At 40.0% G+C, this 15,940-nt stretch overlaps 1 protein-coding gene across 1 annotated transcript in view; it reads right to left on the minus strand.

Moving 5' to 3' along the window:
• Window positions 1-15,940, minus strand: part of LOC117380430 (protocadherin-16-like) — a 392,551-nt gene that overhangs the window by 362,428 nt on the left and 14,183 nt on the right. The window contains exon 2 of the mRNA XM_033977238.2: window positions 647-2,459. Within this exon, the coding sequence (XP_033833129.1) occupies window positions 647-2,437 (1,791 nt within the window). The 5' untranslated portion in view covers window positions 2,438-2,459. The remainder of the gene's footprint in view (window positions 1-646; window positions 2,460-15,940) is intronic.

Genomic DNA, 15,940 nt, shown 5'->3' on the forward strand with positions numbered 1-15,940 from the left:
TCGAGCCCTAGACTCCTTAATTCTAGGTGGTGTTGCTGGTTTTAAATTGGGGATAGCGCAGTTGAATTCTTAATCTTCCTAAAAAGGTGGTCCCCTCTCGGCCTATATATATATATATATATATATATATATATATATATATATATATATATATATATATATATACAGCTAATGAGGGATGCATCAGTGTTTGAAATATTGAGAAAAAAAAATTGGGGGGGGTATCATGCTAAATTCTATGCTAAACATATGCTAAAATGCTTTTTTCTTTCTACCTTGTAACATTCCCTAATCGAAAACATATTTAAAGTGTTTTTCTGAATTATTCATGCAAGTTTAGGAATCTTGCGATCTCTCTTGCACACTATTCAAATCCATCTTACGGTTAGCATGATGAGCTCATGTCAATTGTACAAGACTCACAAGCCTAGATAACTAGGAAGCTCTATGCAGCGTTCCTCACCACACGGCCCTTCCCTGCTTACAGTAGCATTTTCAAAAAACAACAAAAAACATGGTAAATCTAAATGTTATGTCTTAACAATTAATACCTCATAGAAGCAAACACAGCTCTACTATAACAATGAACGCACTTTACAATGAACGTTCAACCAACATTGCTTACATAACATAAACTTGGTCCTACCTCTAGAATGCATGTCCCTGGCGCCGCATCTTCCTTGACAGACACGTTGTAGGAGTTCTTGTCAAAAGCGGGTTCATTATCATTAATATCCTGTAGGTTGATGTTGACGACCGCAGTGGAAGACAGCGGCGGTTTGCCTCCATCTGTTGCCAGGACAGTTATACTCGGGTTGGGGTTTTTTTCATAATCCAACTGAGAAAGCGTGGTTATAATTCCAGTACTGGAGTCTATGTTAAACCAGCTAGCATAGCAATCTGGGTCTTGCAAGATGCTGTAACTGATATCACCATTTGGTCCTTGGTCTTTGTCCCTTGCTGTAACTTGTAAGACAAAGCTTCCTGGAAAAACAACTTCGGGTATTGTTTGACGATAAACTGGTTGGTCAAACAATGGAGGGTTATCATTGACATCTATAATCTGGATGGTAAAAGAAGATTCAGCTCTTAGCGGTGGAGTTCCTGCATCCGTTGCTGTAACCCTAAGTTCATATCTGTCTCGTTCTTCCCGATCTAAAATTTGGTCGACACACATCAGATAAATAATGCTATCCTTGGTCGTCAATCCAAATTTGCCATCTCCGCCTTCAAGGGAGACATTGACGTTAGCGTACTCCCCATAATCGGGGTCAGTTACAGAAATTCTAGCAACGTACTGTCCAGGTTGAGCACCTTCCGATATCCTTGGAGACCCATCCTCGCTAAGAAAAATTATGGTCATCGTAGGTTGGTTGTCGTTGTAATCACGAACATGTATTGTCACAAAAGCATTGGTTACCTCAGGCTGTGTTGCGTTGTCTTGAGCTTGAACAACCAGCTCATGAACTCTTCTCATTTCAAAATCCAATGCTTTGTTAAGAGTTATAATTCCAGATAGTGGATTGATGACAAAATAACGATCAGGGTCACTTTGTCGTCTGTTAATTTCATACAAAACCAAGCTGTTGCTTCCTTCATCTGCATCGGTCGCAAAAACCTGTAAGATGTTGCTTCCTGGTTGTAGGTTCTCCGATATTATGGCATGGTAGCGGCTCTGGTTGAAAACGGGAGCATTGTCGTTGATATCTTGAATGGTAATATCCAAAATCATCTGATCTGTTCTTTTTGGGGAACCACCATCGAATGCTTCTAAGGATAACGTATAGGTGGCACGTTTCTCTCTGTCAAGAATCACATTAACGACCAAATCTAGATAGAGGACCTCATTGCTTCCTCTTCTGGTTTCTAAGGTGAAAGCTTGTGCAAAGTTGCCATCTTTGATTAGGTAGCCTTGCGTAGTCAGCTGGCCCCTATCCGCATCAAGAGCTGGCTCAATCGGAAATCTCGTCCCAATAGCCGTTTGCTCCGCGATGGTAAAAGTGGAGCGTTTCTTCTGGAATGTTGGTGCATGGTCATTTATATCATTCACCTTAATGGTAACTTCCACCGTCACACCTGTCATAGTAACTGCAATAAAATTGTAGCGATCTCGAAGCTCACGATCAAGAACTTTTGCAGTTTTGATAATCCCAGTACTTTCATCAATGTCCAGATCGGTACTGACGCCCGTCCCTTCGTGATCCGAAATAAAGTATAAAGATGCAGTGACCCCTGGTGGTAGTCCCGCACTAATGTCACCCACGATTGTGCTCGCTGGCTGTTCCTCGTCCAGCTGAAGCTCGAGGGTTCCCATGGCAACTGGGACGTTTAGCGTTAGCATTTCCATGCCCACGTACACCAGTAGCATCCAACTTCTTCGCCACAAACTTCGGTGTAAAGGAGCCATCATCCCACAAGCCCTGGCAGCTCTCTTCATATCAGCTCCTTGATTTTAAAACCTGAAATGACAGCAAGAGGAAAACCTGGGTTATATCAAGAACTGACAGCAGCACATTTTTAAAAGAGGCCATTATTCATGAAATGTAAAAAAAAGGAACCTGAAGAAAAACAACTAAAGATTTTTGCATGTGTCTCATAGGCTAGAGCCCAAACCGCGGCACGTACCGGAGTCCTGCTCATTTTCTCCTGCATGTCTAAGTTCACTTAATAAGTCAACACCTTGTTCCACCTACATACCTCAGCTAAAGAAACACAAAAACCGCACGCCACAGCTCAATAGTTCGACACAAGGAGTCCATAGCTGTCACTATTCAACCTTTAATTAAAATAGGGCTGCCAAAGTAACCAATGTGTTGACCACAGCCCTGCACCGGGGCGGCTGGAAGTCACTCAAACTTTAAGGCAGAGATGAGTGGTCTGGCCAAGCAGTAACTAAATATATGAGTGTGGTCCATCATATTGATAGTAATGCAACTAATAGCATAAATATTTACTTCTGTGTTCTATATTTTGAAGCCATAAACATTTGTAAGTGACTCTGTAAGAATTTTTCATCAGATCATCTCCACTGATGCAAAATACACGTTTAGTCCCCTATATAGAACAGCATATTAACAACTATAAAAGTGCAATGTGTCACTTTTCAGGTAGGAGTCTGCCAGATGCTGGTCACCATGATGTTATTGCTTTGTCTGGAATGTAGCACAGTGTTTTTATTGCTACAAAATACCTTGAAAAACCTTCATTTTTATTGTGAGAGGGCCCATCTATAAACTTGACTAGTAACTTGGTCTGGTGACTTCTCTTGCTTGTCTCCATGGAGATATATAATTTTAATGCCATAATATGTCCGCCACCTGTTTGTATTCATATATATATTATGTATTATATTGCATTAAATATGACTATATATCTTGAATTGTGCATCATATTATATGAGCTTTTAGGTTTTTTTTTTACCTTTTTACCTTTTTTACATTGAAAAATTGTGAGTGTGCTCCTCCGCCTTCTCTACAGACCTAAACAGTAATTTGGCCTGGGGGAGTTACTTGCTTGTTTCCATGGAGATAGACAATTTTAATGCCATACTGTGGAACATTCTACTCAATGCAATAATCCAAAGAAATCCTCCACCAGACGTTTCTCAGTGCTACTTTCAAAAAACACGATGTGCCATTTAAAAGTCAGATAAGATGTTTGTAAGCATATGTGTCCTACTTAAATAAGGAAATGCAGAGGGAGCTGGAGTGGTGTTCCCTCCTCAAAGCTTTGGAGTCCCAGACGTCTGAAGAGCCTGGCTTACCATCCCAGAGCCCGCATGCTTCACAGACACCCACCATATTCAATATTTATGCTTGTTGCCACATTAAGCTCCGTACTTCTAAAACACTCTTAACAACATTTAAAAGATTGATCCATCCCACTTGCACACCCATGCATTTTTCAACACAGGAATATATGAAGAACTAGGCTCTAAGGTGAACGGATACAAATCATTCAAGTAAGTGAAATGTAAATATGGGAGCGTTAATATTATTTTAATAAGGCAATATACAGAATTGACCTTTGTGAGTTTTCAACCATGTTATATATAAAATTGTTACATTGTAAAAACATACTCACAGTAGTCTAATATTACTTGTATTGTTTCCAAGTACAAATGGGTTTCTGATGGTCATTTTTGAAGTTTTGAAGTTTTACCCATGGTATAATGTTGTTTTCTCATAACCCACTATGCATCTATAAAGTCATAGTAAGCCTATACATCAGGTAGCATTACTGTGATGCCTCTATGGCTGCTCTGGTCTATGAGAGTTGTCAAAAGCACTCATAAACTCATCAGGGTGAATAATTAGAATGCTCTGAAAGCATAAGATAAGCAAGGAAGTTTTGTTTTTCACATTTTTAAAAATCAGAGAATCAGAAAGGTAGACTGAGAAAGAAAGACAGACACTGAGTGGGACCAGGATAAAGATATAGAGAAAGAGAGAGAGGTAGACTGACGAGATTGTGAGAGAAAGAACTAGGTAGGAAGGGTGGTAGAAATAGAGGGAGGACAGTGAGAAAGAGCGAAAGAGACAGAAGGTTACAGAAAGGGGTAGAGAGGCAGACTGAAGAGGGAGAGAGAAACTGAGCATAAAGAGAGCAAGAGACAGACAGAACAGAGACACAGACAGACCGACTGAACAGAGACAGACTGAAAAGAGAGAGAGAGTGACAGACTGAAAAGAGAGAGAGGGGTGAGGCAGAAACTGAACAGAGAGAAGCAGAGAAAACTGAGAGAGAGATGGACTAAACAGACAGAGATAGAGACAGATTGAAAAGAGAGAGAGGTGTGAGAGAAACTGAGCAGAGAGAGAGAGAGAGAGAAAGAGACAAACTCAGCAAAAAGAGAGAGACTATACACAGGGAGAGGGGCAAACAGAGCGGAGGGAAAGAGAGAGAGAGATGGGGGCAGACTGGGTGAAGACACAGAGAGAGGAGCAAACAGTGGAGAGAAAGAGAGAGAAGTGCAGACAGAGGGGATCCTGTCCACACTGCAGGGTATGACATCACATCTGACTCTGGTTGCTCCTCGTCTGAAGTTGTGTCAAAATCACATTTGTCATAATTCATGTGAAGAAATGGAAAACTAGAAGGTATCAGTACTAAGAAGGCCACATTCACAATACAGAAATTAACCTTTCCTAAATATCTTTAGAATGATCTTGAGCTGTATCAGAACAAGTATAAGACCACATAGACTAGTATACACCCATGGACCACTATGGAACCTGAAAGTGTTTTTTGTGCATTATTTATTCACTCCATAAGGTAGTTTTGTTACACAGAGTTGAGTAATAAATTAGCAAATCTACACCAATCACTTCCCTGCATACTATATTTACACTTGATGGATTAGGTGTCTTGCGCAGGGACATAACCACAACATCCCTGGAGCGGGCATTGAACCACCAACCTTTGGGTTATTAGGTGCACGCTTTAACCTCTAACTCGACTAAGTGAGTGTGATGTCACCTATAGCAGTTGTCAGTCAAATGAAGTTCATCAAGACTAGTAGTTATAGGGGGCGAACTTGAAGCCAAGTTCCATATTTTAAATTCCGACCAGGATCAGTATCATAGCAACCAAACAGCCAATCTGAAGCAAGATTGTTCAACGCCCCTTCCCACTCGCACTGCTGGTTTAGCCTGCACTTAGCAACGGTGTCAATCAAAACTCTTGCTAGCGAGAGCAACCTCGGGGAAAGAAGGCTTCTGATTTGTCTGTGATAAATGTTTGTATCTTGATTTATAGACACAACAGTGGAATAAAAAATACCAGGATCATGTAAAACGGATTAATACAAACATTTTAAGACCAAAATGGTGAACCTGACAGCAGTAGAGAGGGGCCACAGTTTTTTCAATACAAAGTGAATTGGAGCTCAAGGGAGTCAATGGAGTCAGAAGCGTGCTCGTGCTCACTTCCTATTTGGAATGTAGTGGCTAGCGGGTAAGCTATGTCCACTTATATAGAACTATGAATCTATGAAGCCAACTTCTGTAACAATATTCAAAAGTTATATCATGATGACGCTCTTCCATGTCACCCTATGCTAAACTTTTTTAGCTTTAGCATTATGTTTATATCAGTTCCACCATGTTTATAAGGTCTATATAGCCCATAACATACTCATTTTGTCACAGCAGCATTACACTCCTATTTTATTTTTTGACTTCAGCTTGAATCCACAAATTAAAAACAGATTTGTTTATTGTAAATTGTTTTATAACAATTTCCTAAAATACAGTGAATTATTTTATATTTTTGAACTATTGCAACCCATTCTGATTTTAAAAGAACCTTCCTAGCCATTCTAAACCATCTTTCTTTCTAACTGAAATTAAAAGGCATAAAAACAACACAAAAACAGAATGATTTCAGTTTAAACAGTTTAACAGTCTGCCTTTCCCTCTGTGCTTTCCCATTCTACCTCTCTCTGCTCAATCTTCCCCTCCCATCTTCCCTCCCTCCCACTTATGCTTTCGCTCTTCCCCTCTTATCCCCCCTCATTCTGTCTTCCTTTCTCTCATCATCTTTCCTTCTCCCAATCTCTCCCTCCCTTCTTCCCTCCATCTCTGTCTCTATTCCTCTCTCTCACCTCCCGTCTCGCTCTCCCTCCCTTCGGTCTTCCCCCTTCCTTGTCTCTTATTCTTCCATCCTCTACTTTTTTTATCTCTCCCTCTCTTCCCCTCTTTTATCCCGCTCTCTCTCATTCCCTCTCCCTGCTTTTCTCTCTCTTCTTCCCTACCTCTCTCACTTTCTCTCCCTTTCTCTTGCCCCCTCACGCTCTCCCTCCCACTCGTCTTCTGGCCCTCTCACACTTTCTCTCCCTCTCTCATTCTCGCTCCCTTCCCCTCTCTCTCTCCCTTCTGCTCTCCTTCTCTCTCCATTCATCCCTCTCTCTCATTCTCTCTCCCTGTCTCTCCTCCCTTCTTCCTCTCTCATTTTCTCTCCCTCTCTTTCACCCCTACTCATCTCCCTCTCCTCCTCCCTCTCTCCCTCCCTCCCTTCTTTCATCTCCCCTCTCTTATTCTCTCCACCCTGCTTCTCTCTTCCTCCCTCTTCTAACATGGCAGTGTTGTAATAGTGGGTGCACTCAGATTCTTGGTTACAGTTCTAGTACTGTGTTATTTAGGGGAGGAATATCCAAAATGCTAATATCCTCAGTTGGATTCAGGAGAAGTTTGCCAACACGGATAACACTCCAGAGACCATTCCTGTTATAAGAATCATTTGAATATTACAATAAACCATTATATCCATGTAATGATGTGAATAACATGCAAAAACTCCATACGTTACAAAATTGAACCTGGACCTTGTTGTTGTAGGGTGAGAATATTACCTACTATGCCACCTACATGAAGTACCGTATTTTCCGGACTATAAGTCGACTTATACTCAGAAGCGATCTATATGTGAAATTATTAAAATATATCAGGCAGAGTTGTTCAAAAGCGACACCGAGGATGAAGAATTCAATGGATTTAGTGATTTGGCGTGAGATTGAGAGTAAATTTGTTAACTTGTTTTTTATGCTATAGTTATCTGATTAATTGTTAATATCTTATGTTAACATACCAGACACGTATTCAGTTCACTGTCTATGCTTCATGTACTATTTACGTATGTGTTATGTAACAGTTGATTATACATGTTACAGTTCACTTATTTGACCACTAGATGGCGCTGTTGTGTTTGTAATACCTGTAAGAAAATTTACCTCTCGTTTTCTTTTATACATTTCATACTTAATTTCCCCTCTTCATTTATAAGACCATAAAGGTGATCATTTTTCATTTGGAATTAGGGGTGAAACTCTCAGTTTGATCTAGGAGGGGACAATAAATCAAATTTAGAACTATTCTTTGAAGGGAGTTGTAACGATACCTAATCATAAATTCAATAACTACGTAATTATGAGGTTATTATTATACTAATATTTGCCAGCTGGAGCTCATGTGGACGCACTTAAGTTTCACTTTTGTTTTCTCCTTATGGCGATTAATAACAAAAGCACCGCTGTGGAGGACATGCTTTTGTTTTAATAACTAAGATTTCACTCTGGGGTTTCCTGAGCGAAGGAAGATGATTATGGCACTTTACGTGGACTTATTTGGCTGCATCTTTACGCACATGCACACATATTTACTTGGGAATTATACTTTTACCTCGACCAAGGAGGAGTTTCTTGTCAGAGTTTGTTTCATATTATGTGTTTGGTTTCAACTTTACACAAAGACATTGCAGACTTTGACTGAATGTGAATATTATTAAGCACAACATTTTGACTGTGAAACACAGTATAAGTCCCGCACTGGAGACACTGTTCCTTCAACTCTTCTGTTACCAAAAAGAAAATACACTGCACTTTTGGCACTTGGCATGGATGTTAAAACCCATTGTCTTGTGTTGTGACCTGGACTGCTGTTAATTCACTTGGCAGCATTTGATGTTTTATCTCAGAACAGCCTGGTCACACTGACTGTCCAGCATCTTACGAGTTCAGATATTGCACCTAGCAAGTGAAACTCATCTTTTCCCATAAAATTGAAACAATATTGTAAATGTTTAGTTTGTCATAAGCTTAGTTTAAGGTCACGAAAACTACTTCCTGTTTTCTGGATCAGCCTTTTACTCTAACGTGAAGTCTTGCCTGACAGAGCACTATTTAAGAAACAACTGAAAAGTAAAATATAAAGTTTTCGGTTCACCGGTTTGTTTACTAGCAGGCCAAAGTGCTATGTATACTTTCCATGCGTTCATATGCAGTTTTGTGTGTATATGTAATATGAGCCAGAGGTTATGTTATATTTTATGTGTTAAGACCACAATAAACATCAGTGAAAAGAACTCTCGTGTCTCTCATGTTTGTGGACAAACCAGCATATGTTATGTTAGCGTAGCGTATTTGATTAATTGTTAATATCTTACATAAACAGTTGGTTGTAATGTGTTACATTAGCATGCTGTACTGCTATTCAGCCTGCTATTCCTGGTATTTTTATTTTGCTATTGTGTCAGTAAATCAAGATGTGAATATTGATATCAGACAAATCAGGCACATTTGCCCAGTCATTCCCGCTAGTGTTACCAACAAGTTTGATTAACAGCGTTCCTAAGCACCCACTCTCTGCTAAACCAGCTTGTAGCCAACAGCCTAGCTCCAGATTGGATCTTTGGTTTCTATGATACTTGCGGTCGGAATTTCAAATGAGATTGATTTGGCTGGAGCCGAATGCTATGGGTGACATCACACTCACTTAGTCCACTTCTTGATACAGTCTATGGGTGTGACAAAATGCATTGTGCAAACGTATGAAGCTCTTCATCAAAGTTGTCACATCAATTTAAGGGATTACTTTAAATGAAAAATGTACAAGCACTATGTAATCTTCCAACACATGCTTGTCTCCATGGAGATGATACAGCTTTGCCTTGAATGTTCTACAGTACAGCATTAAACTTATCTATCTTTGTAGAGATCACCAGGAGTTACGTGCTTTCACCTGCTTGTCACCTACAGTTACAGCTCAGATCTGTGTAGAGGCGACATTGTTCACAGTAAGAATGCATGTTTTTCCAAGATATTTTGGCCAATAAAAACACCTGTAATTGAATAAATACAAGATAAGCTTAAGGTTAGCCTTTATTGTCCTTGTAGGGAAATATGTCCTTGGTTTTTGATCCTTCAATGGCACTGGGGAAACCTGACAGTGGACTCATCTTCAGATCTTGAGCTCGATTCGGTCTGGACTATCTTATCTGGAGAATTGTACCTATTGTGTACATTTTTGGTTGATGAGGGAAACCGGAGTGGCTGGAGGAAACCCACCCACACACATGGAGACCATTCAAACTCCACACACAAAGGCCCAGGCAGCCGAAGTAATAATATCTCACTTGAGACAGCAGGAGAAACCTTGCACCAGAAAGGTTACGATGTACATCTTTAAAGAGCAAGGATTAACCTGGTGTTACATACTTTAATTTATTGCATTTTAGAAAACAGATTATGTCTAATAACTTCCGGGTAAGCTTGCTTTTTGCTCAACAACACATGACAACACTCAGACAACTTTGAACTTTTAAAAACTTCCATTGAATTGTACTACTTATTTATTTAACTTTTTTTTCCTTCTCTCCGATGTACAAAACCCCAGTTTCCCACAGAACACCACCCCATGTTAACTATTCTTTTCTTGATCTGTTCGGACTTCTGCAGAGTGGATCTAATGGATCCAACAGGTGTGGTGGGCTAAGCTAACTTCACCATGCCCTGGTTCCATAAGTCCTGAGAGATATGTGCTAAAAAACACATTGTTTTAACTCATTTAAAAAGACATATTTTTACCGAGCAGCAAATACATAGGCTAAGTACAGCACCCTGTCATGCACATACAGAGGTTTATGCTAGCTCTGTTTTACCTCAAACATAGGGTTATAAATGGTAAGAATAAATATATGCTTGTTGCTTTCGGGGAAAGCAAATTGGAGGAAAATAGTAGTTGAGAATAGCTACTTGCAAAGCGAGCGTTTTGTAAGCCAGGCATGCTGTGGTTAAGATTCCAACGTTATGTTTTTTTTCCCTTTGCATTATTGGCCCAGATCTCGAAGCCTCTCACCAGTTCAATTATAACATTTTGTCACATTACATAACAAAACAGGGATTACTTTTTTCAGGATTAACCCCATGGGCTGTAATTCTGTCATTACTTAATTTGCATATCTGATGTTGTTAATTACAGTAAACAAACTGCATACAAGAAATTAGAAAAATCAGGGACTAAACAAGTAGCTACATAGGACTGAGCTTGTTAAAGGTGCACTATGTAACTTCGGGTGGACCAGCTCCCACTAGTCTCCCTGTGGATGCTATTGCTTTGCCTAGAAAGTGCATCTATAAGGTGCAGCTTATCAATCAGGTTGATGTATGTAGCACTCTGAATTGAGCTCTAAATAAATAGCAGTTTAAACAAAATAATTTAAATAAAACAATAAAAAAACAACTGTTTGGAACTATGGTTACTACAGGTAACTTTTCCATGACGTCATCAAAAGACCTGACCCACTTTGTATAAAATCCTTCACTAATTCCAGTGTATGGGATTTACATGGAGAAAATTAACTCAGTTTGAACACAATGGAAGCATTCTGTAGTGTGACCACAGCTCTCCATCTTGCCAACACTGAGGTCTGGATTGCTTTTGTGCCTTTAAGCCTGACAAATTCTCTTGGAGATAAATCCTTTCATTTTTCTTATAACCTATTGCGCTTTCTCTTTTGACAAATTACCACTTCCTTATCACATCATACAAGATAACAAAGTCTGACCCAAAAGATAGATAGTTTTAATTAAGCCATTGCAATTTTGTTTATATATTATGTTATATATGTTTTATATAATAAGCCAAAGTGGGTAGTATTCAGTAGAAGTACTTGAGTTACATTTACTGAAGTATATTTACTAAAGAATTTTTAATTCTCAGAGTAGTATTCAGAGATCCGGTCGTCGAGGCCCCCGCCTTCGACTGCCGCCCAGATCTTCAAGCACCGGCCCCTTACGGATCCTCTTGCGGGTGGTGGGTCCACATGAGGACGGCCCCACGTCACTCCTTCGGGCTGAGCCCGGCCAGGCCCCGTGGGGAAAGGCCCGGCCACCAGGCACTCGCTGTCGAGCACCCACCCCAGGCCTGGCTCCAGGGTGGGGCCCCGGTAATGCCGGTCCGGGCAACGTAAACAGCCTTGTTTTTACACTTGTCATAAGGGGCTTCTGAACCGCTCTTCGTCTGACCCGTCCCCCTGGACCTGTTTGCCATGGGTGACCCTACCAGGGGCATGAAGCCCCCAACAACATAGCTCCCAGGATCATTCGGGCACTCAAACCCCTCCACCACGTTAAGGTGGCGGTTCAGGGAGGGAAGGAGGCCCCAGGGAAGACCCAGGACACGCTGGAGGGACTATGTCTCTCGGCTGGCCTGGGAACACCTTGGGATCCCACCGGAGGAGCTGGAGGACGTGTCTGGGGTGAGGGAAGTTTGGGAGTCCCTGCTTAGACTGCTGCCACCGCGACCCGGCCCCGGATAAGTGGAAAAAAATGGATGGATGGAGTAGTATTCATACATGAGTAAATATTTTAATTGGATTGGATTTATATAATGCTTTTCAAGACACCCAGAGCACTTTACATTGAGCTATTAATTTACTTCTGACTGAAGCGGCCTTTCTGACTACCAGAACATTTATTTTGTTTTTTGGGTTTGTTTTTTTTTTGCCCCTGGCACCCTACTGCGCTACCTGGTATTCCTACCAGCCTCCCATCCAAGTACTAACCAGACCTGGTCTTGCTTAGCTTCTAACATCAATGAGATTCAGGTTTTGACAAGCCAGTATTGACACACTTCCCACTTTGAGTAATTCTAAATATGACAAAAGCTTTATGTTGACAATAGGAAATGTTTTGAACATTTGTGTTTCTATTATAAATGTAAAGTAACTCTTTTGGTGTAGCATTTGCCTGCTTCTTGTCTACATGGAGATATTTTTGTTTTGTTATTTACTGTTGGCAATATTGCATTACACAATATTTATTCATAGGTGTGTATTTTTCATATGAGTGGGCTTGCCTATCCACAGATCTGTCCTGCAATTTGGTCTAGTGTCATAATTTGCTTGCCTCCATGGAGATAAATACGTTAAATGGTCATACTGTGAAACATTAATCTATGGTTGTTGACTACTTTACCTACCTCTGCTAAAAGAAAAGCTAATGAGTTCACAGTGGTAGCAATCAGCAATAAAATGTGTTTTTTTATTATTTAACATTTTGACCAAATAAAAAAGAAGATTGATTAGGAGCCAGGGCAGTCTGCTGATGCTTTTTGTCTTGAACATTTTCGAAGATTTCGTCAGTACAAAATGTTTGGTTTGTTTTTTTGTCAGGGGCTATTCAAGCCCACAACGATCATCACATACAAGTATCGTAAGTTTCGGACTACAGAGCGCACCTCAATATAAGCCGCACCAGCTAAATTTGAAAAGAAAATCAATTTTGTCCATGTATAAGCCGCACCTGAATATAAGCTGCAGGTTTTCATATTGTAACATGAGATATTTACACAGAAAGACGGTGCACCAACACGCTTTTTTTTAACTGTGCCTGAAAATTGGCACCAACACGACATCAACACAGGATGAACACATCTGCAGGTTTAGAAAATAAAGCTGCACCAACACGGAAAATCTGCTTTTATTTCCTCTGAAAACTTTTGTTGTCTTTTAACATTGACCAAGTTGGATTCATTGACGCCGAGCTTACGTGCAGTGGCTCTATTTCAGGGGTCGGCAACCCGCAGCTCCGGAGCCGCATGCGCCTCTTTCAGCCTTATACTGCGGCTCTGCGTGGCTTGGGAAAATAAATTTTAAGTATTTAATTGAAGTGTATTTTATTTCTGTTAGCTCTTTTTTATTGTAGTTTAAATTGGAAGATTATTATGATCTTAAAATAAAATTATATTTTCTTATTTTTCGTTGCTCAAAATAAGTGTCACACTCGCGGAACAATGTTCAAAACAAACACCGCTCACGTCTCTGAGACACAGACACTGACACAGCTCACAGTCCTGCATAAAGAGCCCTGATTTTCAGACGCTGTGCACACAGGGGTCAGGAGCAACTTTCGCCCGTCCCTAATGACACACTAATAAGCTCGTCCGTAGATGTACCATGAAAATCCTGCTGAAAATCACCACAGAAATCTATTTGATGTAGTAGCAAGTATATTATCTGCTCTTGTCTCCGCGATGGCGTATCACGTATAACACATCAGACACGACGCACAAAAGTAGAGCCACAAGCGAGTGAAAATTAGCCAAAATAAAAGTCTTTGGAGAGCTTTTAACAAAGGGGAAAAGGACAACTGAGGAGCCAGAAGAGGAGACTACAATCTCCAAGAAAAAGAAAGATAAATTTAACAGACAATGCCTACTTAAAATCTGGGTTTGTTGCTACAGGTGACTCACGCGCAGAGTCCGCTCTGCGTAATATGCGGGAAAAGCAAATGAGGCAATGAAACCTTCACAACTGCTTTGGCACATGGAGACTAAGCACCTGGGATTAAACGATACACCTTTAGAGTTTTGGGGGGGGGGTTTGAAAGAAACTGCGGAGCAGAGTAGACATAATCACATAATCAGCGCAGGACTCACACTGATGCAGCGGTTTGGTGAGTTGTATTTTTTTATGCACTTAAGTTATTTTTGCCATATTTATCTGCCACGTGTAGAAGGCTTGTCCGTGAAAATAAAACCTACATTATTCCATTACATTATTATTATTATTACTATTATTATACACAGTGTTATCTTCATTTTAGATGTCAAAAAGTATTTGCGGCTCCCAGTGTTTTATTTTACGTGGAAAGTGGGTCCAAATGGCTCTTTGCATGTTACAGGTTGCCGACCCCTGCTCTATTTCCTTTTTTATCTTAAAAACTGCATCATATCCATTTCATGATGTGCAAAATGATTGTTCAAAATCAAAACTAGTGAATTCTTCAGAGCAGAATCTTTCCCCACGTCTGTCTCACTTTTACGTTTACAGCTAGAGAGCGCCCCCCAGGGGCCATTATCCAGTAAAATTCCATAAATAAGCCGCACTGCTGTATAGGCCGCAGGGTTCAAAGCGTGGAAAAAAAGTAGGGCTTATAGTCCGAAATTTACGGTAGATTGATTAGGAGCCAGGGCAGTCTGCTGAAGCTTTTTGTCTTGAACTTTTTCAAAGATTTTGTCAGTACAAAATGTTTGTTTTGTTTTTTGTCAGGGGCTATTCAAGCCCACAGCTATCATCACACACACAGCACTCAACAATGAGAAGGAATTTGACTTGCAATTAGCTCTCAAAACTATTACATATCTCTTATGTATCTGACCCAAACTGCACTCACAAGAATACATTTGTACAGGAGTTCATGCAAAAATAGCTATTCATCTGGAAAAAAAAAAGTGTTAGGAAACAATGTATAGCAAAGTTTTGCTGTCACAGTAAATCTACCAACAACCAGCATGCTAACATGCACTTCCTGATTCTCCAACAATATAACATTATAAGTAGACGCAGACACAAACCGCTTATAATACTATATATATTATAATATATGATGATGAATTAATTACTACTGACATCAATAATAACTTGAATAATGCATAAATCCATGTTGCCGTACTCGTCAACCTTGATCCAAGTACACAGCAGACTTATTTTAACCTTAAAGAAGACTCTGCTTGTTTCTGATCTCTATTTCTAATCTATGACACCCATGGATCATTATGTTATATTCTGCACATTTTAAATTGCAATATTAATCTAAAACAACTTAATAAAAGAAACAAGTCCACTTCCACGTTAGAAAACTACGATGCCCAAAGGGAGCTGACATCACCGTAAACGTCATCACCACAAAAAGCCGTGAAGCTGTCAGCACCTGATCACTTTTCTGATGGATAGCAGCAGATTGATCATTTGTAACAAAATGACTGTGCAACATTGACAAATCCTATGAATATCACTGATCAAGAAAATAAAATCAAAGAACAAAGTAAGTAGGCAGCAGAGGGTGTGTACCAGCGGTGGGATTGATAGGCAAAACAGCGTCTTGAAAGATTGCTAAAACATGCACAACTCACTCCGAATACAATTTCAAGAGAGTAAATGAGAAGAGGAAACCACCACATTTTGCATAATTGGTCTGCTTTAAGAGCTGCTTACAGGGGGCGAGAAAATTGGTTATACAACAGGACCTTTAAGTTGTTTTAGATCAACATTGCAACAAAAATATAACATAATGATCCACTGGTGTTGTAAATATATAGCAGACAAAAGCATATGTCTTCTTTAACCTTTGACAGGTTGAACTGCTTAACACCACTTTCCTTAG

This window comes from Periophthalmus magnuspinnatus, chromosome 13 (assembly GCF_009829125.3).
Source record: "Periophthalmus magnuspinnatus isolate fPerMag1 chromosome 13, fPerMag1.2.pri, whole genome shotgun sequence".
NCBI lineage: Eukaryota > Metazoa > Chordata > Actinopteri > Gobiiformes > Gobiidae > Periophthalmus > Periophthalmus magnuspinnatus.